Source organism: Triturus cristatus, chromosome 8 (genome assembly GCF_964204655.1).
Source record: "Triturus cristatus chromosome 8, aTriCri1.1, whole genome shotgun sequence".
NCBI lineage: Eukaryota > Metazoa > Chordata > Amphibia > Caudata > Salamandridae > Triturus > Triturus cristatus.
The window spans coordinates 41,701,523-41,724,134 of record NC_140591.1 but is presented as its reverse complement, the minus strand read 5'-3'; the positions used below and the strand labels follow the sequence as shown (position 1 = coordinate 41,724,134).

Sequence of the window (22,612 nt, the reverse complement as noted above, 5' to 3'; positions counted from 1 at the left end):
GTATGCCATTGTTTGGGGTTTTTCAGCGTGTCAGCTGTAGGATCGAGGTGGATTTTAGACTCTGGCCATAGAAGCTTAGTGCAGAGGGGGCAGCAGCTCCCTGCAACCCCCACTGCAACCCCTTGTGCTTTGGTTATGGCTAAATAGTTTGCCAATAACTAATCCACGAGAATACAGCATGACAAATCATACAGTGCAAAGCTGCTGAGTGTAATTTGCTCCTTATGAACTTTGCTAATAGATGACTAACTGAAGATTTCCCAACTCGAATTTCACACCCCCTTCCAACATACACAAGTTACAGTCTGTGCATCAACATACATTCGGTGTTATTATTTACAAGACTAGGACGATTTACCGTTTAGCATTAGTCAAAAGCAATAATTCAGTAAAAAAAAAAAGCCTCCTCACCATGAAATATTAGCCATATAACGCAGCTTTATAGTCAAACAAATTCAATGAAACAAAAAGAAAGTATTTGTACATAATTTTGGGCCTTCCACAGAGCCACCTTCCAGAGAGAGTGAAGCTCTCCATTGTGGCAGACAATTAGCAAGATCTCCCTTCTGGGCCATCATTTAGGGCCTACAAATCAATGTCAACTGTGAGTAGACTGTATCAAGTTAGCATGGAAGCTCATGGTGGGAATGATGCATGCTTCATATTTAGTTTTTCAAAGCAAGGAGAATACTTAGGAAGTGGTATAAACTATCTGCAGCTTTCCAACGCATGATCTGCTTTTCTAAAAAAATAAGCTTCATTTAACTCCCCCATGGGTTTGTTACAGTCAAATCTTTTGAACCTGGGAAGCACACACTGCTTCTCCTGGTTTTTATCAGAGATAGAAGACATGCATGTATGTCCCCAAAACCGTTCCTGTTCCCAAGTGTGCAGTACAGACCAAGTGCCATGAAAGTAAACATTGCGGTTTAATAAGGGAAAAATGAATTAACATGTAATCCTTAAAGCAATATTCCCAACAAAGCAGAATGACAATATCTATGCTAAAGTGTAATCTGTACACAAAGTAGGGAAACCTGTTCGAAACTGGATTGTTGCTTACAGATATGACAAGATTACCAACAGTAAGTGAAATCAAATATTTTTAAAAAGTAAAAAAATGCATTCTGAATTCTTTTTTTTCCTATTAAATAGGAACAGTAGGACACCATAAGGATGGCCAGATGAATCAATGTCATGTGGATGCTGCGTGACAGGATTTAATTGAATATATATTAGTACATTGCAGGTTTTGTAATCATGGTTCTTTTTCAATAGAAACTGACAGACCTCATTAACATGACTGTTAAAAGAAAATTCAAGACTTGAAAGGCTTCTGTAAAATGGTGTCATCTGGCCATCCTACACATCAAAATTACTATTACAAAAAATACATAAAAAAGATTGATGTAGCCTATCCTTAACACACTATACTCTTCCATTTACAAGCACGCATATTTGCCAGATCTGAGCAATGACATAAGATCATACTTTAATACAGGAAAATCACATAGTGATTAATCCAGTAATATGAATGGGGTTCTGGAGGCATTTCATGGGTCTCTATGAAACATGGATTTCATCAGCAAGTGAATAGCCTCAAACCAGTCTGCAGCGCTTTACTATTGGGTTTTGTTGATTCAATATTCCAATGATAAAAATCCACCTTTATACAGACTTCACCTACAGTTTTTAATAAACAATCGCATTTGAAAAACGATAAACTATTCAACCCAACTACCATAAAATAATCATATAATATAAATATAAAATATATAATATAAAAAATACAAACTGAATAACTTTCATGAAATGACCCTACATTCCAATCTAAGGGATCTGCTCATATATACAAACCACATGGCCTTTGGCCTTGTTGTTTATAACATCATCAGAACCCCATGATGAAAATGTATATAATGAAATATACCTGGACCTTAATGTTTACATAATTCATTAAGTCCTCCACCATCCCCATGTACATGAATGAAATAGAAAAATGTGCCCCTATGTCAACAAAGTTTAAGGCTCCCAACATACCGAGTAATCGGATCAAAGAGCCATCTCTCCTTACAGCATGCACAAGGCAACTTCCACAGTGGGAGGGTAGTTTCAACCTACTATTGTGTTTTTCAAAGCTAGAAAGCACAATAATTGAATCTTACCTGACATTCGCAATTTCTAGACACGGTTTCTTCATAAACCTTGTAACTCCGCATGTTGAAAGGTGAAAGAAGCCCTCCCATGTTTACTGTAGCCAAAATTATTTTCTTGGATGTGTTGCTGAAACGACTTATAATTTCACAACAGCCTCCCTCTTTGGGGAGAGGATGTGGCCTACCGGCTAGGGCGGTCGACCTCAAATCTGGGGAACTGGGTTTGAGTCTCGGCAACGACGCTCATCATCCTGTGATTCTGGGCAAATCACTTAATCGCATCGTGCCTAACAAAAATGAATGTGTCCTTATGTAACTCAACTGGTGCTCATGTAAAGCGCTCTGATACCTGATAACTTCGGGTCAAGTTCACGCTATATAAAACTCCTGGGGAAAAAAAACACATTTGATGCTTATGTATGAGTTTTCCTGTGTGTATATTTGCCCAAGCACATGTAGTTGCAAAAAAGCATGGAAGCCCTTCTCACATCCCTCCAGATGTTATTGCCTCTTTCTGTGTTCACTAATTAACCACTCTGCATAATAAATCATAAAAGCCATTCCCTTATTTATATCTGCAGGATGTGTCTTACAGTTTATGAATGACTGAAACAGCCTAAATGTTTTATGTTGTTTTTCCTATGTGTGATTGCTGGTGGCATTTTAGGTATGTTGAGCTAGCAAAGCCTATTGCACCTTCACTGCATTTGTATGATTTGTCTTCTGTATGTCTTCGCAGATGGATGGTTAGGACTGATGCTTGAGCAAATCTCTTTCCACCTACACTGCATGTGTGTGTTTTTTCTCAACTGTGTGTTAGCTGCTGATCCTTTTGTTGACTAGATTTACTAAACATCTTTCAACATTCATTGCATTTGCATGTTTTTTCTTATGTATGCCATTGCAGAAGGATGGTTAGACCTGATGCTTGAGTAAAGCTCTTTCACATTCTCGGATTAAAGTTTTTCTCCTGTGTGTTAGATAGTGGCTCTTTAGATACGTAGATCTACTAAAGCCCTTTCCACATTCACTGCATGTGTATGGTTTTTCCCCTGTGTGTGTTCGCTGGTGGCTCTTTAGAAGTGTAGATCTACTAAAGCTCTTTCCACATTCACTGCATGTGTATGGCTTTTCTCCTGTATGCTTTCGCACATGGGTGATTAGGTTTGCAGCTTGAGTAAAGCTCTTTCCACATTCACTGCAAGTGTATGGTTTTTCTCCTGTGTGCCATCGCCGATGGATGGTTAGGCCAGATGCTTCAGAAAAGCTCTTTCCACATTCACTACATGTGTATGGTTTTTCTCCTGTATGCCTGCGCAGATGCACGGTTAGTGCTGATGCGCGAATAAAGCCCTTTCCACATTCGCTGCATGTGTATGCTTTTTCTCCTCTATGCCATTGCAGATGGATTGCTAAGTGTGATGCTTGAGTAAAGCTCTTTCCACATTCATTACATGTGTATGGTTTTTCCCCTGTGTGCGTCAGATGGTGGCTCTTTAAATACGTAGATCTACTAAAGCTCTTTCCACATTCACTGCATATGTATGGTTTTTCCCCTGTGTGTGTCAGATGGTGGCTCTTTAGATATGTAGATCTACTAAAGACCTTTCCACATTCACTGCATGTGTATGGTTTGTCCCCCGTGTGTGTCAGATGGTGTCTCTTTAGATTCGCAGATATACTAAAGCTCTTTCCACATTCACCGCATTGGTATGGTTTTTCTCCAGTGTGCAAACGCTGGTGTTTCATTACAGTTGATAAACGAGTAAAGCTCTTTCCACATTCACTGCAAGTGCATGGTTTTTCTCCTGTATGTGTTAGGTGATGGCTCTTTAGATTTGAGGATGTACTAAAGCTCTTTCCACATTCTTGGCATGTGTGTGGCTTTTCTCCTGTATGCTGTCGCAGATGAATGGTTAGATCTAATGCTTTAGTAAAGCTCTTTTCACATTCACTGCATGTGTATGGTTTTACCCCTATTTGTTTTCCCTGATGGACCTTTAGTTTTGATAAATAAGTAAAGTGTTTGCTACATTCCCTGCAAGGATATGCTTTTTTCCCGGTGAGTGATTGCTGATGGATCTTTAGTTTTCCTGAGAAAGTAACCCTCTTTCCACATTCACTGCAGGTGTAAGGTTTTTCTGTGTGCATTCGTTGATGGATCTTTAGGTTTGCTGAAAGAGTAAAGCTCTTTCCATTTTCGTTGCCTGCCTCTGTGTGTTCCGCTGTATGTGTTTGATATTTGCCCAACAGAGCCGATGACTCATTAAAAGTCATCTTACATTCATTACACCTAAATAGGCTTTCGGTTTGGCTGTTACTGGTGGCAGTGTAGGGATCAGAAGTTATTAAAACTCTTCTCACAAACACAGAACCTTTATATTATTTCTTTTGTTTGTTAATGAACTCTCAGTTGTGATGGCTGATGAACCCTATTGCCACATTCAATATATCCTCATGCGTTTCCCCCTGTGCATGGTTGGTGATGATACTTCAGTAATGAGGAGAAGCCAAAGCTCATCTTACGTTGTTTGTATGTTTTTTTCTTTGGGGTTTAGAATCTAAGCGTTATATTTTGGCATAAATCATGTTAATGTGTTTGCTGACTCATTGTGGTTCCTGAATCACTAACTATATTTTAATCTTCACTAGGTATTTGCAGTATATCTGTTCTTGCAGGACTGATAAAATATGTATGATCTTTCTATTAGGAGCTGTGTTTTCAACCTGCGTTAGGAAATTTCTAGAATGCATGCAAAGAATAAACCTCACAGCTTATCTAAATAGTCTGTTTCTTGGACAATATTTATGATATATACGAAAAGAACAAAACTCAATACCAAGTCGTTATGTTCTAAAATAATGTTCTGCATTGCAAGTAGCCAAACACTTCTTTCTTTTAACTTTCAGATGTCTGCTTCACGATTCATGTTTTGTACACCTATGTTTTGTATACCTCTTTCTACGGACTGTAAGGTCCAGCCAAAACAGCGTTTATGATGGACTAACACCATAGTATTGATATTGTCATATTAGAGAGGGGAGCACTTTTTAGAAGTATCTGATCATTATCTAAGATAAAGGGTGGTATCTAGCATGTTTACATTTTGGATGTGTTCTGCTAGTGTAATTTTTGTGATTTTAATTTATTTGGATGCTCTGGGACCAGCAGCATAGATGCCCTTGGCCTCTTGAAGCCGCCGGATTGCACTTGATGTTCCTGCAGGATAAGTCTGTTCACGTACGAGATTCTCTGTCTCCTACTGAGTTGTTCTATTTTGAATTACTGTTTGGCATCATTTCTGGATCTTCTCGAGCATCAGATAGCTTTCCAGTATTGTCATGATTTCTTCAATACTCTTCATCTTATTACAAGTTCAGGAATCTCCTCTCTGTGGATACAAAAATACCTGTAATGTCGTAAACTATAAGCAGCAAAGTGTACACTATGTCTCTGAAGAAATGTAAAAAAAAAAAAATAATCTAACACTTGAATAAATTTTAGCCACCGGTAATTACTCTAGGTTGCAATGCAGTACATCTTTTTAGCTCACTGTACCACTATCGACCATAATCATTCTTATGGAAATCGGCAATCATTGATCATGCTGCAAGAAAATAAGAACAGCCCAATTTGGGGAGAGGATGTAGCTTTTCGGCTAGATCGGTCGACCTTGAAGCTGAGGAACCGGATGAGAGTCTCGGCAACTACGTTCAACATCCTAGGATTCTGGGCAAATCACTTAATCTCCCCATGCCTAACAAAAATGAATATGTCCATCTGTAACAAAACTGGTGCTCATGTAGGCGCTCCGATACCTGATATCTTCGGGTCTAGTTTGTGCTATATAAAACTCTAACAAACATTTAAAGAAAACATGTACCAAAGTCCACATTCATTTGACTAGTGACATATGCAACAACACATAATGGTGTTGACCTTGTTGTCCTTGGTCAGTGAGTTGTGGCTTAAGACCTATGCCACAGCAAGACAATTAATTAATACATTTCACTTTATCATGTTCATAGCTTAGGAAATAATGATGTTACATTGAAAATAACAACACAGCAGAATCATTTTCAGGGCAAAAAACAAATCCTAGAGGGAAAATGAGAATTGGGTGGCATGTCAAAGCATATGATATCCTTACGTTCACTGACAAAGACAGCGGCCAAGCAATGTCTATATGATCCCAAAGCGCGATTAGAGGGGCTGACACATTTCAGTGTATTACTGGTTCCTGCTGCATGCACAGAGATTGACCATGTGTTCAATAAGGGTGGGTTTATTAGGTTCAACACAAACTGTTTAGAGGGAGGGTGGTTCATAGTGTTTGCAACCTTACCCTAAGCAATTAAGTTGAAATGGCAAATGTCTTTCAACACTCTCCACAATCTCAAACAAACTGCAGTCAACCATATGGGGTGCCATTAGATTTCGATGTGTTACATATGATGCACAGATCAATCAGGAAGCAATCAGATCTGCTAATCAGATCCAAGTAAGAGGTGTAAGATTAACTGAAGCTGACTTGAACAAGACTTATGCACAAGTTAAAACAAGTTCTGGTAGTGCAAGATTAAAATGACAGAGTATACTCGGCTCCCAAGTAGCTACATGAGATAGGTTTGTACCAGGTATGGAAATCGCAGAGCAGATTTTTATCCACATATTGTAGTCCAGCTCATTGATAGCACTCTACTGTGAGATAACAGTAAACTCATTGAAAGGTGTTTAATGAGACAACAATTTCTGTATTTACCCTGCTATCTGGTAGGAGAAGAATAGCCAAGCACTGGTTAGACTGATCAGGCTCAGCAAGTGGCTTGAAGCTGCTGGTCACTGGAGGGTTGCTGAAACAATTCACACGCAGCACACAGGAAATGACCCTAAACTTAATGAGCACCTGAGAAGATGATACAAAATACTGTCTTACGTGATGTATGTCTAAGAAATGTTGCCTTCCTGAAACACAACACAGCCTAGTTTTATACCGGACAGTCTTTCTTTAAAGTACCCTTTTAAACAATTAGTGTAACTGATTTAGAACTATTACACTTTGTAAGTATGCATTAGGCTCTAATTGATGCCTTGCTGGTTTGGTAGATCCCCCACTTGATACTATGTTTGATGCTTGTATTTAAAGATTATTAAAACACAATACAAAAAATGGGAGCTTAGAGATCATCAAACAATACTCAAAATACTTACAGAAATGTCTAGTACTTTAAGAGAACAGAGCACCTTTTAACTGGTGCATTCAGTGCAACTAAAACTATCAACTAGAAAATGTATTGCTAACTACAGACTTGTCTCAACCCAACCTACAACTACTCACAAAAACAGCAGCAGATAGTGAGAGAGGGTATGAATCTACGAAACAACTAACAACAATGATACCACAAACACGAAGCGCCATACAAGACCAAAGGGCAGCATACTACTATGGAATGGTAACCTGCAGACCCAGCAGCCTAGACACAACCATCTCCAACCACAAACCAAACATATCCTAAAATGTATGGCCTCATGTGAGGTTCAAGATGCAACCCTCCAAGACATGTGGGTGATAAATTGCATCAGCTCATATGGTAAGAGACAGGGCTTTAGGGTCACAATAACTTTGGGCCAGAAACATAAATAGGAAAAGCAAAAATAGCACTACTGCAATGAGCACTGTTTTAAGGTTAGAATTCATGATCCCTCAACTGGGAAACAATGCAACGGCACATTCATTATACTATGCATTAAAAGGCAGTTTAATTGTTTTATGACACACTATACAAATACCTCAAAACTTATCATACCCATCATGTGCTAGTCTTTGTTATGATATGCTCAGTATTCCCCGATCCTAGTTATACGGCAGTCATTATCAAGATGTGTCCAAACACTGCATCAAACTGTTGGGGTGTGGAGTTATTTACACACAAAACCCACCCAAAGGGCAAAATGCTAGTGAAATCTACCTGGCCTATAAAGAATTTCACTTTTCAAATCTACTTCCTAAAATAATTCTAGGTTTAAGCAAAAAAAGCATCAATAGATTTCTATTTTGTTTTAATAAAACTAGCACAAATTAAATGCTTTTAACAATGCTCAACTCAAATATTTGTAATATAAAGTGGTATTATTCTTGTTTGCACAAAACAAACTAACACATAACATAAATGCTGTTTAATAGGTAATTTCAGTTAGCTTGGTAATCACTGTACACAGAGCAAGATGAGGCCCATTTAATCGGACAAGCTTCTCTGAAAATTATGTAATTAACAGTTCCTGCATCAACAGAGAGGGGCACTCCTTCACCGTATGTGCACAGCAACCATTGTCCTTATACCAGAGGTTGGGAAGCCTGCAGACAGGTGGGCCTCCTACAGGATGATATTTCTGCTTAATTAGAACACCAAATTACTGGCAAACCGATTGAGAGGGGTAATCTTGGATTTGAAACACACAGACCAGAATGAGTTTATGCCACATAGATCGATCACATTGAACATTGCCACAGCAGAAGGAATTAGGGCTCCGTTGGCAGTAGCCTCACTGGACACCAATAAGGCGTTCGATTCAGTGGAATGGCCCTTCATATTCGGCATTGTGAGCAAGATGGGATTTGGTCCCAGCTTCTTCAAATGGGTCAGGTTGCTCTATACTAACCCCGGGGAGCAGCTCAAAGCCAATGGTGTCCTCTCTCTGGAATTCCCCATTAGAGAGGGGCATGAAGCAGGGCTGCCTCTCTCACTAATGCTATTAGTCCTAGCAATAGAGGCGCTGATGGCATTGATTCGGGTCGACACCCAAATCTGGGGCTGAGGATGGGATCATACATGGGAGGAAATGCTATCCCTCTATGCGGATGATATTCTATTGTACCTAGCCCACACAGTCGAAACTTTTTTTTGTTGAAAATGTGAGATCTTCAATATTTATGGGCACTTCTCCAGCCTTGAGATAAACTGGGTTAATTCCCAAATATTACCAGTGGGCAGGCATCGGGAAAGGGACACAATTTTAAAAATACCTGCTTGTTTTGAAATCTGCTGCAGGGAATACGGGGACGAGGGGGGCTGTGAATTTTATCGTCGATCCTCTTTTTAAAAATGTGGCTGCTTGAATTTTGCTGCGGGGAATTACTGGGAGTTGTCAGAGGGTGGGGCCAAGGGAAATGAGGATTTGCTTCCTCTGCATTGTGCCATTAGAGCTGCCGTTTTTGTGCACTGTAGCTGTTTGCCCGGCCAGCCTTAAATGAGGGACGAGGCACGGAAGAGCCACTGGTGCAGCAAAGGCATGCCTGAGGCAAGCCGGGCTGCGCACTTCCGGGACCAGGAATGCTGCCCTTACCCCATCAGATAAGGTAACTTAAACACGTGGACAATTACAAGCACTTCATACTCAACCATCCGCTTCCTGTATGCATGCCTTTGACCTTAGTCTTCCATCACGGTCTTGCAACTACTATGGTTGGTTAGCGCAGCCTGGATTGAGTTATTCCCAGGGATCTTGCATATTCTCCCCAGTAGTTTGGCATTTCTATCTAGACAAGTGTCGCTCATTTGCTGTCCACAAGCTAGACCTATTCAAATTTCTATCTGAGGCTAGTCCGGACGCGATGTTTCTCATGGAGACTTGGCTGTCAGAGGACTCTGGCCCCGATGTCACTCAAGCTCTTCCCCCAGGCTACCGCATTATAAGGCTGCATAGACAGGGAAAAGTTGGCGGAGGAATCGCTATTGTCTATGGGGAGTCACTAAATTGCCCTTCATCTTTGTCCACCATCTCTAATTGTAAGAGCTTAGCTTTTTCTCTAACCTTAGGTCCTACCTTCACTTTCCCGAATTCTCATATATAGACCCCTATACCAAATTCCTTCAAAGTCTCCCGGAGGCAGTTGCTGGGTTAGCTGTGGATAGGCCTAATTTCTCTTTAACCAGAGATTTTAATCTCCACATGGATGACCTGCATGGTAGTGCCTCTAAAATGATATTGCATGATATGGCTTCCCTACTGCTGCTTCATTTAATGTAGGGACCATCTAATAGTAAGGTCATACTATTGACCTGGTGTTTCGCAATCTCTGGAATCTTCAGGACCACGCCCCTCTTTCTCTATCTTGGTCAGACCAATTTTTTATCCCCCCCCCCCCTTATCCTCCCCATGTCCTCCCCCCCGCCCCTCCTTCCCTGGTTAAACGGCTGAAACGTCCTTGGGCCAAACTTAATTTGGAGAATTGGCTGGAGGCCTCGGAAACCTCTAAACCCGATCCCTTGGATAACATCAATCTAGCCGCGCAGCAGTTTAATGAGTGGCTGGTCAACTCATTGGATGAGGTCTTCCCATGAGTTGGCATAAAGATGTCCAGCGATCTCACAGGTCCCCCTGGTTCATGGCTCAGCTAATGTCTCGGAAGAAAGAATGCAGGCATCTAGAAAGAAGATGGATGAAGACCTATGATGTGATCAGTAAAGCTGAATATAGGAACTCCATCATGCTTTATCATGCAGAGATTAAATGTTCGCAAGCCGCCTTCTACTCCACAAACATCACTAACTATTCCAATGCCCCTAGGGAGATTTTTAATATTTTCAAAGACATCACAGAACCCTTGGCAGTCGGCCCTACTTTGGTTGCATCGATTGAGCACTGTGATGAATTGGCGTCTTTCTGCCAGAAAAAAATCATGGACGTTTACTCCGTGTTTCTGGACATTTCTGATCTGATGGACCTTTGTTCCAGTATTTTTGCTCAGGATGCTTAAGAACGCTTTGGTAAAGGAGCTGCTACAAACTGTTAATTCCAGTTCACCTTTGGATCCTGACGCGTCCACACATGCTCCGTCAAGAGCCGGATGGTGTTGTCCCTGTACTGACAGAACTATTAAATCTTGTTCCTGTGTTGTGGACGGGTCCCTCTCTAGTGGAAGCATGCGATTGTCAGATCACTCCTACCTTAACCCCTCCAACTGTAGTAACTACAGGCCTATGTCCCTGTTGCCCGTAGTTGCTAAGCTACTAGAAAAAAATGTTAATAAAAACCTTTCCGCCTTCTTCAAACATAAGGAACTCCTTCATTACATCCAGATGGGCTTCCGCCCTCCACACAGCACAGAATCAGCACTGTTGGCGGTCGTCGAGAAACTCAGGCAGCTCCTGGATCAAGGAGGTTCCGCAGCCACCATTCTGCTAGACTTCAGTGCTGCGTTCGATACCGTGGACCATCCCACTCTCTTGCAGAGGATTCATGGACAGAGCATTCGATTGGCTTTCCTCCTTCTTGGAGAATCATACCATTCAGGTTCAGGATCAGTCCTGCCTTTCAACCAGTCTCCCGTCCTGCTGTGGAGTGCATCAGAACTCCTCCCTGAGCCCCACTCCTTTCAATCTCTATCTACATCCCCTTGCTGACATTGTGCACTCCAAGGGGTTGTAGTTGGATCCTTATGCCAGAGACACCAAGTTGGTTATGTCAATCTTCCCTGACTCTGGCTCAGGCCAGCTATCTCAGACTCCTTGTCTTAAGGAAGTAGCCAGCTGGATGGCTGGTTGTAAATTAAACCTCAAGGAAGACTAAACAGAAGTCATGTTGCTGGGTAACAATCTCAGTACTCTGCTCTGAGCCCCCTCCCACACTGTCTGAGCAAACTGTCCACTCACAAAAACTCAATAAAGAACCTTGGGGATTTGGCTTGACTCTGTTCTTACCATGGACCATCAAGCCAAAATACTTGCTGACAGTGCTACGGCATCCTGAGACTATTGTGGAAAGTCTTTCCCCTACTGTCTTCCACCACCAGAAGAGTGATTATTTAGGCCATTGTGCTTTCCTGACTCGACTATGGGAATGCCATGTCTTTGGGATCACCCCTCCATGTCACCAGGAGACTGCAGAAAGCTGCTGCACGCCTCCAGACAATCCTTTTGAAACACCAATCGGCCACCAAGGCTCTGAGAGATCTACACTGGCTTCCAGTGGAACACCAAGAGCAGTTTAAGACTCTCTGCAGTATTCACAGGGTAATTCATAGAAAGAGCTCTTCCTTGTTGAGATCATTAGCCTCTCTTGATCTCCCTGGGAGCCCTCAGATCTTCATCAGCCCACCTACTGAAGATCCACTTCCTTTCTGGCCACCAGACTTTGGAACACTCTACCACTGAAACTGGCCTTAAAGACCGGGCTTTTCTGCGACGGATCTTCAATCAATCAATCAAGGGTTTGTAAAGCGCTGCTACTCACCTGTGAGGGTCTCAAGGTGCTGAAGGGTGTGGGGGGGTTGCTGATCCATATGGGTGTGGAGTTTCAGTCAAAGAGCCAGGTCTTGAGGTCCTTCCTGGGCAGATTACCTGAGGTGGAGTGGTAGGGTGTTCCAGATCTTGGCAGCAAGATAAGCAAAGGATGTTCCTCCAGTTCTGGTTGTGTCGATCCGTGAGACAGAGGCTAGGGTGAGATGGGCGGAGCGAAGTTGTCTGGCGGGTGTGTGTAAAGTGAGGCGGTGGTTGAGATATTTTAGTCCTGCGTAGTAGAGGGCCTTGTGGGTGTGAGTGAGTAGCTTGAAGGCAATTCTCTTGTTGATAGGGAGCAAGTGGAGTTGTTGGAGATGATGTGTCATGTGGCTATGGCAGGGATGTTGAGGACCAGTCTGGCTGTGGTCTTTTGGACCGTCTGTAGCTCCCTGAGCTGTTTCTGGGTGATGCCGGCGTACAGTGCGTTGCCGTAGTCAAGTCTGTTGGTGATGAGTGCATGGGTGACCATCTTTCTGGATTCTGTGGGGAGCCATCTAAATGTCTTTCAAAGCTGGCTAAGCGTTTGGAAACAGGACGAAGATACTGTGTTGATTTGGCTGTTCATTGAGAGCGAGGAGTCCAGTATGATGCCATGGTTGCATGCAAGGTCCGTAGGGTTGGGAGAGGTTCCTAGTGTGGCGGGGCACCAGGAGTCGTCCCAGGCTGAGGGCTGGGTCCCAGGAGGAGTACTTCGGTCTAGTCGAAGTTGAGCTTGAGGCAGCCGTCTTGCATCCAGGTAGCAACTGCCTTCATTACATTGTGAAAGTTAATTTTGGCAGCTGTAGATTCATTTGTGAGGGAGATGATCAGCTGGGTGTCCTCGGCGTATGAGACGTTCTTGAGTCTGTGGCTTTTGATGATTGCTGCGAGGGGAGCCATGTAGATGTTGAAAAGGGTGGGGCTAAGGGAGGAGCCCTGGGGAACTCTGAAGCTGCTTTCTGTAGGTTCTGAGAGGAATGGGGGTAATCGGACTCGCTGTGTTCGGGTGGCTAGGAAGGAGTAGATCCAGTCCAGTACCATGTCGTGGATGCCGGCGTTATGGAGCCTCGTGATTTGGGTGCGATGGGAGACGGTATCGAAGGCGGTCAAGTGGTCCAGTCGGATGAGGGCAGCAGTTTCACTCAATATAAGGAGGAAGCGGATGTCGTTGGTGGCAGCGAGGAGTGCGGTCTCGGTGCTGAGGTTGCTTCGGAAGCTGAATTGGGAGGTGTCCAGGACTTGGTCCTCTTCGATGAACTCGGATAGCTGGACGTTGATGGCCTTCTCGATGACCATGGCTGGGAAGGGGAGGAGGGAAATGGATCAGAGGTTCTTGAGGTCTGTCGGGTTGGCGGACGGTTTCTTCAGCAGGGGGTTGATTTTGGCGTGTTTCCAGTTGTTGGGGAAGGTGGAAGTTTCAACGGAGCAGTTGATCTTCCACAAAAGTTTTATCTCGCTCCCTACAGTGTTTATTGCAGCGCAGGGAGACCTTCGCATAGCCATGCGCTATATAAGACCTCAGGAATAGAATAGCATACTGTGGGAGGAACTACAGCAGCCAAAGGTTGATGCTTGGATTTTCTTCAACCACCTCTAAGGACCAAGAACTGTAATTGGCTCCATTTGGCAGGTTAGAAGTACCAGAAGAGGAGGTCAGAGGTTTCAGATGAACTCTTTGATGGCCCGGAGACTTCTTAATAGGATGCAAGCTGACACAAGCCCTTGGAGAACCTTGGCAAGCAGGATGTAGAAAGCAAAAGTCTAGTCCTTTCACCGCCCAAGACAGAAGCAACATGCAGTAGGCCAGCACAACAAAGCAACAAGCAGAGTGGAAGTTACCCTTCTAAGGCATCCATCTCTCCTTGGCAAAATCTCCACTTAGTCTAGAAGTGATCCGAAGTTATAGTGTCAAAGCTCCAGTACATCTACCAGTTTCTGCATTTGAAGTAGGCAAACTTCAAAGGAAAGTCTTTGTATTGCACATGATCCTGCCTTTCCCTGACCTGGCTCCAGATACACTACAGGGGGTGGAGACAGCTCTGTGTGAGGACAGACACAGCCCTATTCAGGTGTCAGTGACAACTCCTTCCATCACTCTAGCTCAGGAAGACCCATCAGCCTAGTGAAGGGTCATCAGGATATGCAGAGCACACTTCAGCTCCTTTGTGTGACTGTCTAGAGTGAATGCACAAGCAGCCCAACTGTCACCCTCCCTCAGACGCGGATTCCACAGGCAGGCGGAGGCACAGAATGGTAAAGCATGAAAATGCCCACTTTCTAAAAGTGGCATTTTCAAACATGCAATTTAAAAACCAAGTTCACTATAAGACGTATTTTTTAAATTGTGTGTTCAAGGACCCCAAACTCCAAATCTCTATCTCTTCCCAACTGGAAGTGACACTTCTAAGAGGTTACAAGGCATCTCCAATGGTAACCTATGGGAGAGATAGTCCTTGCAATAGTGAAAAATACATTTAGCAGTATTTCACTATAAGGACAGGTAAAACACACCAGTGTATATTCTACCTTTTAAATACACTGCACCATGGGGCTACCTTGGTCCTACCTTAGGGGGGCTTTACATGTAGTAAAGGGGAAAGTTTCAACAACATTGCAGTTTAACACTTCACTCACACACACTGCAGTGGAAGGCCAGAGACATGTTTGCAGGTCTCCTTATGTGTTTGGCACAATAAGTGCTGCAGGCCCTCTAGTAGCATTTGAATTACGGGCCCTCTAGGCACACCTAGTGCACTTTACTAGGGACTTATTAGTAACTCAACTATGCCAATCTTGGGTAAACCAATCACCAATACATTTTATACAGAGAGCATATGCAGTTTAGCACTTATCCGCAGTGGTAAAGTGCCCAGAGTCCTAAAGCCAGGCCAGATAAAAATAGGAGGATGAAGGCAAAAAGTTTGGGGATAATCCTGCAAAAAGGGCCGGGTCCAAGTATAATGATGTAGCCCTTGAATGTATATTTGGTGTGCTCATACTTTTACAGCAGGTGTGCAAATACTGGTTGTGTGTTTTGTCAAATCAATTGACAAGCAGAGAAGTAGTAACTACAGCCCCGATTCATAAATGTCTTGCAGTGTCCTTGGCACAGTCTTTAAGAGGGGATTAACAGCACAGACAAGTATTCTTCGTTCTAGAATCAGCTGATAGGTGCAGTACGTCCGTGTTCTTTTGCAAACAAATGTCATATTGTGTGACTTGGAGCTCATTTTGAAGACTACACTATGGGGAGGAGCTATTTCACTTGAATTACAACTTCTGAAACAGAAGGTAAACACTGACCACACTACCATAGGTGCATTAATCCACTTATCTATACCTTCTATTGTACCCTGTGCACAACACTTTAAAAACAAATCTCTGCATGATGAGTATGGTCACCATGGATGCAAGTGTGAGGGCCTCAGACCAGGGTAAGAAATTCAAACTTTATAAATAAGAAAATAAACACTTTAGACCTCTTTGAGAATGGCTTGAAATAGTGCAAACACCAGACCACTAGGAAAGTCTATGACCATAATGAAAAAGGACACATCAAATGTAGGCACACAACTGCACAGTATAAAGGAAAACCAGAAGCCGACTCTGAAGGCTACAATGCCAGCATTGGAGGTGTGATCAATAAAGCACCTACACTGTGTAGAGCAAGCAGAGCTGCAGCACAATGACACCAGAGACAGCAGCAGATAAGGAGTCTCCAGGCAGTGCCTCAAAAATGGAGAAAGAATCGGTTGATGCTACGGGCGTCCATGAGGGAACAAGGTGGAACGATGACTACGTATACCTTGGCCTGGAAGAGTCGGAGGGAGGACTCTAGTAATAGTATGGAACTAAAATCTAGAAAAACTAGAATCTGTACATAATATATAGAATCACTGGATAGTAAAGGACCATGTGATCCTGTAATGCAAAAAATAAGTATATTTCAAACTTTTAAGGGCATTTAAATCAATGGTAATGAGGAGGGTAGTTATGGGGCAGGTTGATCCAATATACAAGCAACGTAGCACACCACAAGGTCTAATATACCATGTTGTTCATTTGTTAGAAACTGTCCATGGAGTGTTAAGTTCATATGAAGAAGTAAATCAATATCCAATCTTGATTCCGATGTTGTATTGATGTATTTGATTTGTCATATATCTATCCAAGCGCGAATCACAGCCGGCGCGCGTTTCGCCCACAGGGCTTTTTCAAGGCTGTATACATATAAAAAAAATAAAGTACAACATAAGGTAATACTAAATTTCATGAGTAAATATGCTAAAGAATAGCACAGTTAGCCACAAACCATGTGTGCAAGAAAAGGGGAAAGGAAAAATGTACTGATGCACCCGTGTAAAAAATATATGGTGAATCCACTTTTCACCAGATGAAGACATAGGTAGAAATCAGAAGTCATTATTTAAGCATAATATTTTGTTGCAAAATAATGAGAAAAGGCATAACCAGTAGATAGAGCCACATGGTGTAAGGAATAATTAAGACGGATGAGAGGGGTCGTTGTCTCACCTTAAAATGTTCAATATGTCTACTGTTCTATAAGAGGTCCCTAATCGTATAAGGTATCCTATAAACGTTCTGTAGGCAAAGAAAATATATATACAAATGTATGAGTTTATGTAAAATAAGCCGATATTTTAACTAGCGAGACATACATATATTGAGAGCACCCAAAAATTGCGATAAATAAAGGATGAAAAAAGTTTGTCATTGTCATCCTTTAGTTTTAACAAGATAAAATTCTTACCGAAAGTAAATGTATCCAATAGGTAAGCAAATGCCCTAACACCGAGGACATATATTCCTAGTTCATCGGTATCCGTAAATATAATGGGTGTATGGACCAGTATCCGTCCTGTATAATTCAATGAAGAAAAGGGTCTTCATTAATAGCACTTAATCTGTTAATTTACATTGTAGTAAGTCCATAGACTAACCGTAACGTACGGTGAACTATAAATTTTTACATTTAAATGAGGTTATAATCAGGGAGGTAAATAACTCCCTGGTCAGTAAACGAGTGCGAGAGCGACCCCCTACGTAGGTATTAACTAGTTATACGTAAAAATCAAACGTAAAACGAGTGTAAACGATAAATACATCGAGGTGGACGTTTATATGTAACAGTCAAAATTGCTCTTCTATTTTAAAAATCAATCGTCTTAACGTAAATATCATCTCCGTTACCAAAATGTCCAAGTTTGAATACATAGTAAGTTTTAGAAATAAACACATCGATGTAGACGTTTGTAGGTCATATTCAAAAATATTCTTCTACTTTATAAATCAAACGTCTTAACGTAAGTATCATCTCGATTACCAAAATAACCGAATTAGAAAACTAACCTGGTCTGTGTATATTCGTTCCTCTAGTCCGGTTGCTACGCGTCTGTATACCGGAACCTTCCCGTCAATATGAATAGGGCGAGATGCTAGCAATAGAAAGTGGACTGAACTACCCGTAACTAGTGTAGGCTCTGAACGTGGCAGCCATCTTAACACAGTTACATAGTTTGTTAACGTATTGGTAGTCCTAGCTATATGCGGACCTATCCAATTAGATAATAGTGCCATACAAAATGTATATGACAACAAATATAATTTCAAAAAGTCATGTAATAAGGTCCTGAACCAATGAATATCCCTCACTCGTTATTCATCATACACCATAGTGATTCCAACCATCCGCTATCCTTTAATACAGTAAGTATTGGATTATTAAGATGATAGATGGGGACAGGCGCCATAGAGTAATGAAATATAGAGGAGATCAAAGAACCCATATTGGTTATTAAAGTAGTATTAGGCACATTGAAAGTGAGTAAAAAACATAGTGAATGACAATATTTCGTGAGGTACTGCTTACATTATAATAACCAGTTAACATTCATGATATCTAGAACAGGTGTGAAAAGTACTAAGAGTTCTACATTTATAAGAATTCAAACATCTCTTTATCAATATTAATTCCGTGTTCAACAGCTCTCAAAGAGATGATCCATTTACATTCCATCTGGCGTAATGTAGTCACTCTGTTACCACCTCTTGGGTTTGGAGGTACTACTTCAAGGCCATGAAAACCTATTTTGATCAGCTCTGTATGATTATGCATCGTATTGAAGTGGGAGGCTAGAGGGTATTGGGCATTGTTATTTCTAATTGCCCTGATATGCTCCTGTATCCGTTCCTTAAGAGGTCTGATGGTACTACCTATGTACATTTTCTCACATATACATACAATACAATAAACGACAAACTTCGTATTGAAATTAATAAAGTCATTAACTGTATGGATTCTTTCAGAATTATATTTGAATGTTTTCGTTTTATTTAATGCAAAGGAACAAATATTACAAGTCCCGCATTTAAAAAAAACCAAGGGTTTAGTTGATAGCCACGTTTTGTTGGACGCTGTTGGGATAAAACTAGGACACAATGTTTGTTGAAGTGTGTTACCTCTTGTAAATGTAATATTGGGTTTGTGTCCCACTACTTCCTTGGTCTTATTGTCATCCGTTAATAGATGCCAATGTCTGTTAAGTATTCTGAATAAGTCACAACTGGCAGTAGAATATGGAGTAATGAATCTAATAAGTTTTTTGTTACATGTCGATTTTTGTTTATAAGCTTTGCCCGTCAGTAACTGTGTTCTATTAATCTTATTTACAGTCTTACGTGCCTTCTTAATCGTTGTGTTGTTATAGCCTCTGGCAAAAAATCTCCTCTCAACCTCATTAAGTTCCTCATCAAGTATTTTCAAGTCGCTGCAGTTGCTTTTAGTTCTAATCATCTCCCCCAAAGGAATAGCTTTAATTTGGGAGGGGGGGATGTGCACTCTTGGCATGAAGTACTGCATTGCATGCTGTTTCTTTTCTAAATGGTCTGGAAAGTAGTTTATCCTTGTCTGCTATGATCGTGATGTCTAAAAGATTGATATGTGAGGTGCTTTGTGTTTTGGTAAAGGTTAGATTAAAGGGATTATTAATGAAGAGAAAGAATTCCTCTAACATTTCCTTGGTTCCAGCCCAAAACATTAAAATATCATCAATGTATCTCCCTAGAAAGAGTACATTCTCCATAAGTATACTAGGACCCTTGTTCCAAAGGTGCGTGAGCTCAAAGTATCCCATGTAGAGATTGTATATTGGATTTAAGTCTTTTGGATTTGTTAAATCGCAAAAGACATGTTCAATACTCCTAGTGGACGAGTATTTGTCTTTGTTCAGCACCCCGTACTACTAGCTAATTCTTTACTGTTTGTTAATACTATTTTTGTACATTCAATGATGTGCAGATCATTTAAGCATATCCACTGAGGTCTTTATTATATGCATGAAGCAGGTTGATGTTTGTTTTAGCAGCAAAGACTGGCGCCGTGGGGGTGAAGCTGCTCGTGCGAATATGGAAGTTCTACACCTTTTTTCAAGTATTTCATACCTCTCTTACTCAAGACAGAAAAACGTTCCATAGCTCATAAAACTGCAGCTGTAAGTAAACAGATGCGATCGTAAATTGGTGTCTTGCACTTTTCAGACTGTGCTAGCAACAACCACAAAATGTGCATAAAGGCAGGGTGTGACCATTGTGATGGGTGTGAAATGAGCAGCTCCAGTGATTTGAATCATGACTGTCTTATGGATGGGTGCTGATGATCATGAAAAGTTCATAAAAAAACTATTTTACAAGCTCCATCCCTGTACAATTATGTAAGTGGTCAGAGTTATTTACAGGTTGAAAGAGACGACTGAACCTGCTGAATGTTCTAAGAAGATTGAACAGGTTTTTCTGTACCTTAAAAGGAGTATAAAGCCCATCAGAGAAAGTGGCAAGCATGTACAAGTAGGACAATGAGGAGATTTGTTTCATAATTAAACATTATTCGAGTAGGAAGTATTATTGAAGATCAATTATCTTTATAAAGGTCTAAAAATGGTGCCTCTGGTATTTTAGAAAGAAGTAAATGAAAACATGAAGACATTTGTGGATGTTATTTATGTATTTCTTTTTTTGCATTGCACAAAAATAATATTCCAGTACATGGTGGAGACCGGTGTGCAGCTTAACATTAAATGCATCGAAGACAAATTTTACTTCCTGATCAGATCAAATGTGCCAGAAGCAAAGCCAGTATTTCATCTGACCTCTCTGTGCTATAGCACGCGCTGTGAAATAGAAACTGTCAGGCTTTTACAGCGTTAATAGAACAAAATCTTCTTGAGATGAAAGATGAGCTAGAAGACTGCATCAACAACTGTATATAGTGCATTTTGCAGATAGAGAATAATTCTGAATATGAAACAGTTAAATGCTAATGAATATTTTCTGGTATTTGCTCTGTCAATACTTCTTGAGGAGGGTGGGAAGAAGGTAAAAAGAATAATTCTAATAACAGCAGAGAAAACCAACATTGCGCTTCTGTGCCACAAGTTTTCGAGAGGGTCGAGATAGATGGATTATTTTGTATTTCAGTGCAATACCTACGTATATGCATTTTCATCATTAGTTTAGCATTGTATGTTACAATACATCACCAAGTTTAAAACATATATATTTATTTAAAATTAAAAAAATAAGGTTTCGATTTTACATAACATCTTAGCATCTTGACGTCATGATAAGGAAAATAATTATATAAAAAAAGACCGATAATGGCCCGGCCGCTCGATTTAAATATAGTCTGACCATTGATGTAACCACGGTGGGCCATTAGAGGCTGGCCTCCATGTCCACCCACCTAAATCAGACGGGTGGATATATAGGTCAGTTCTAACGGCCCATCACCACCAGGAAATCCCTGGAGGTCAGGGGCAATGAAAACTGTTAAATTCCCGTAGGGGGGGCGGGGTTCTTTTTTTCTTTTTTTAACATACGTTTATAGGGTGGCTCCATCATGTTGAAGGAGCGGTGTGTCAAACTAAAAAAAAAAAAAAAACATTGACAGAAACCGCCGTGGCTGCGGTTGTTGCCAATGCCTAAAAAATGACCACCAGCTTGGCAGCCATTTCTAAATGTGGCTGGCCGGGACTCCGTTGCCCTGAGGGAGTAAGAGCTCGTCGGCCAAATTATACATCGGGCCCTAAATGGTAAGCAGACCTTATTGATGTGCATGAACATGCACTGGATAATGATGGAGTAATGTTTATATTACCTGATAAATGTTCTGTCAAAGTACGCCTTTGCAATTGGATTGAAGAATAAATCTGGGAGTGTCTGAAAACTAAAAACTAAGGGAGAATTTTGCTAACTTTTGACGCAAGGTAGCAACCAATGTTGCATCACTGTGTTGCATCAAGGGGAGTGTGAAAAACTCCACCAAGATATGGCACTGTTGATCCTCTCACCCAGCATTGATTCACTTCAGGCTGCCATTTGCCAACACATACACACCTGTGCACCATGGTGCAAGGGTGTGTGCATTGTACTAAGCATAGGATTTATACTGATAGGAGAGTTTTCTGGTTCAAAAATTAAGATTTCATATTTTTCCCATTTTGTACGTGTGCTGTATAACACAACACACATGCAAAGTTTGAAAAGTATATAGAAATTAAAATTATTCTCCTCTGTTAAGCCTGCCTCAAGGAAGAATAATGTGTTGGTGTAAATATTTCTCTAAAACCGCTAATAGAGTAGATTTTGTGTCAATACCCATGGGCAGTTGCATGAAAATACCCATTTACCACCCATGGAACAAACCCGTGAAGCACTGTAGCGCATAGTGACACTTTTCATCACTTTTACCAACTTTTCAATGAAAATCCTGATTTGCTCTAGAAAGTAAAAACTACCAAAATGCCTTGAGCTGGGTTTGCAGAACTCAAACCAGATGAAGGGCAGATCGCCCCACTCTGGATGTGTCGGTAGTCGGGGAGTGCGTACTGGGCTGGGTAGCTGCTGGCCCCATGTGACTATTTGGGTAGTAAAAAAGAACAATGATATCACGGTCAATGACCAAATAGCTGAGTGTCGACACTGGTTAGGGGCCCTGAATGGGCCCCGGGGGTGTCAGACAGACTAGCATTATATGCTGATGATATCCGAACATTCCTTGATGAACCTCAGCAGTCAGAACCCCGGGTACTCCAGATCTTTGGGAAATTCTCAGCGCCATCCTCAACAAAGATAAATCCTCTGTTTAACTCATGGTGTACCCCCCTTTCACTGTTTGAAAG

The 22,612-nt window shown here is 41.3% G+C and overlaps 1 protein-coding gene across 1 annotated transcript in view; it reads right to left on the bottom strand.

The window, feature by feature from the left end:
* Window positions 1–418: 418 nt before the first annotated feature.
* The window catches only part of LOC146799930 (uncharacterized), a 62,453-nt gene continuing 40,259 nt past the window's right edge, over window positions 419–22,612 (bottom strand). The window contains exon 4 of the mRNA XM_085620867.1: window positions 419–5,548. Within this exon, the coding sequence (XP_085476993.1) occupies window positions 3,072–4,433 (1,362 nt within the window). The 5' untranslated portion in view covers window positions 4,434–5,548 and the 3' untranslated portion in view covers window positions 419–3,071. The remainder of the gene's footprint in view (window positions 5,549–22,612) is intronic.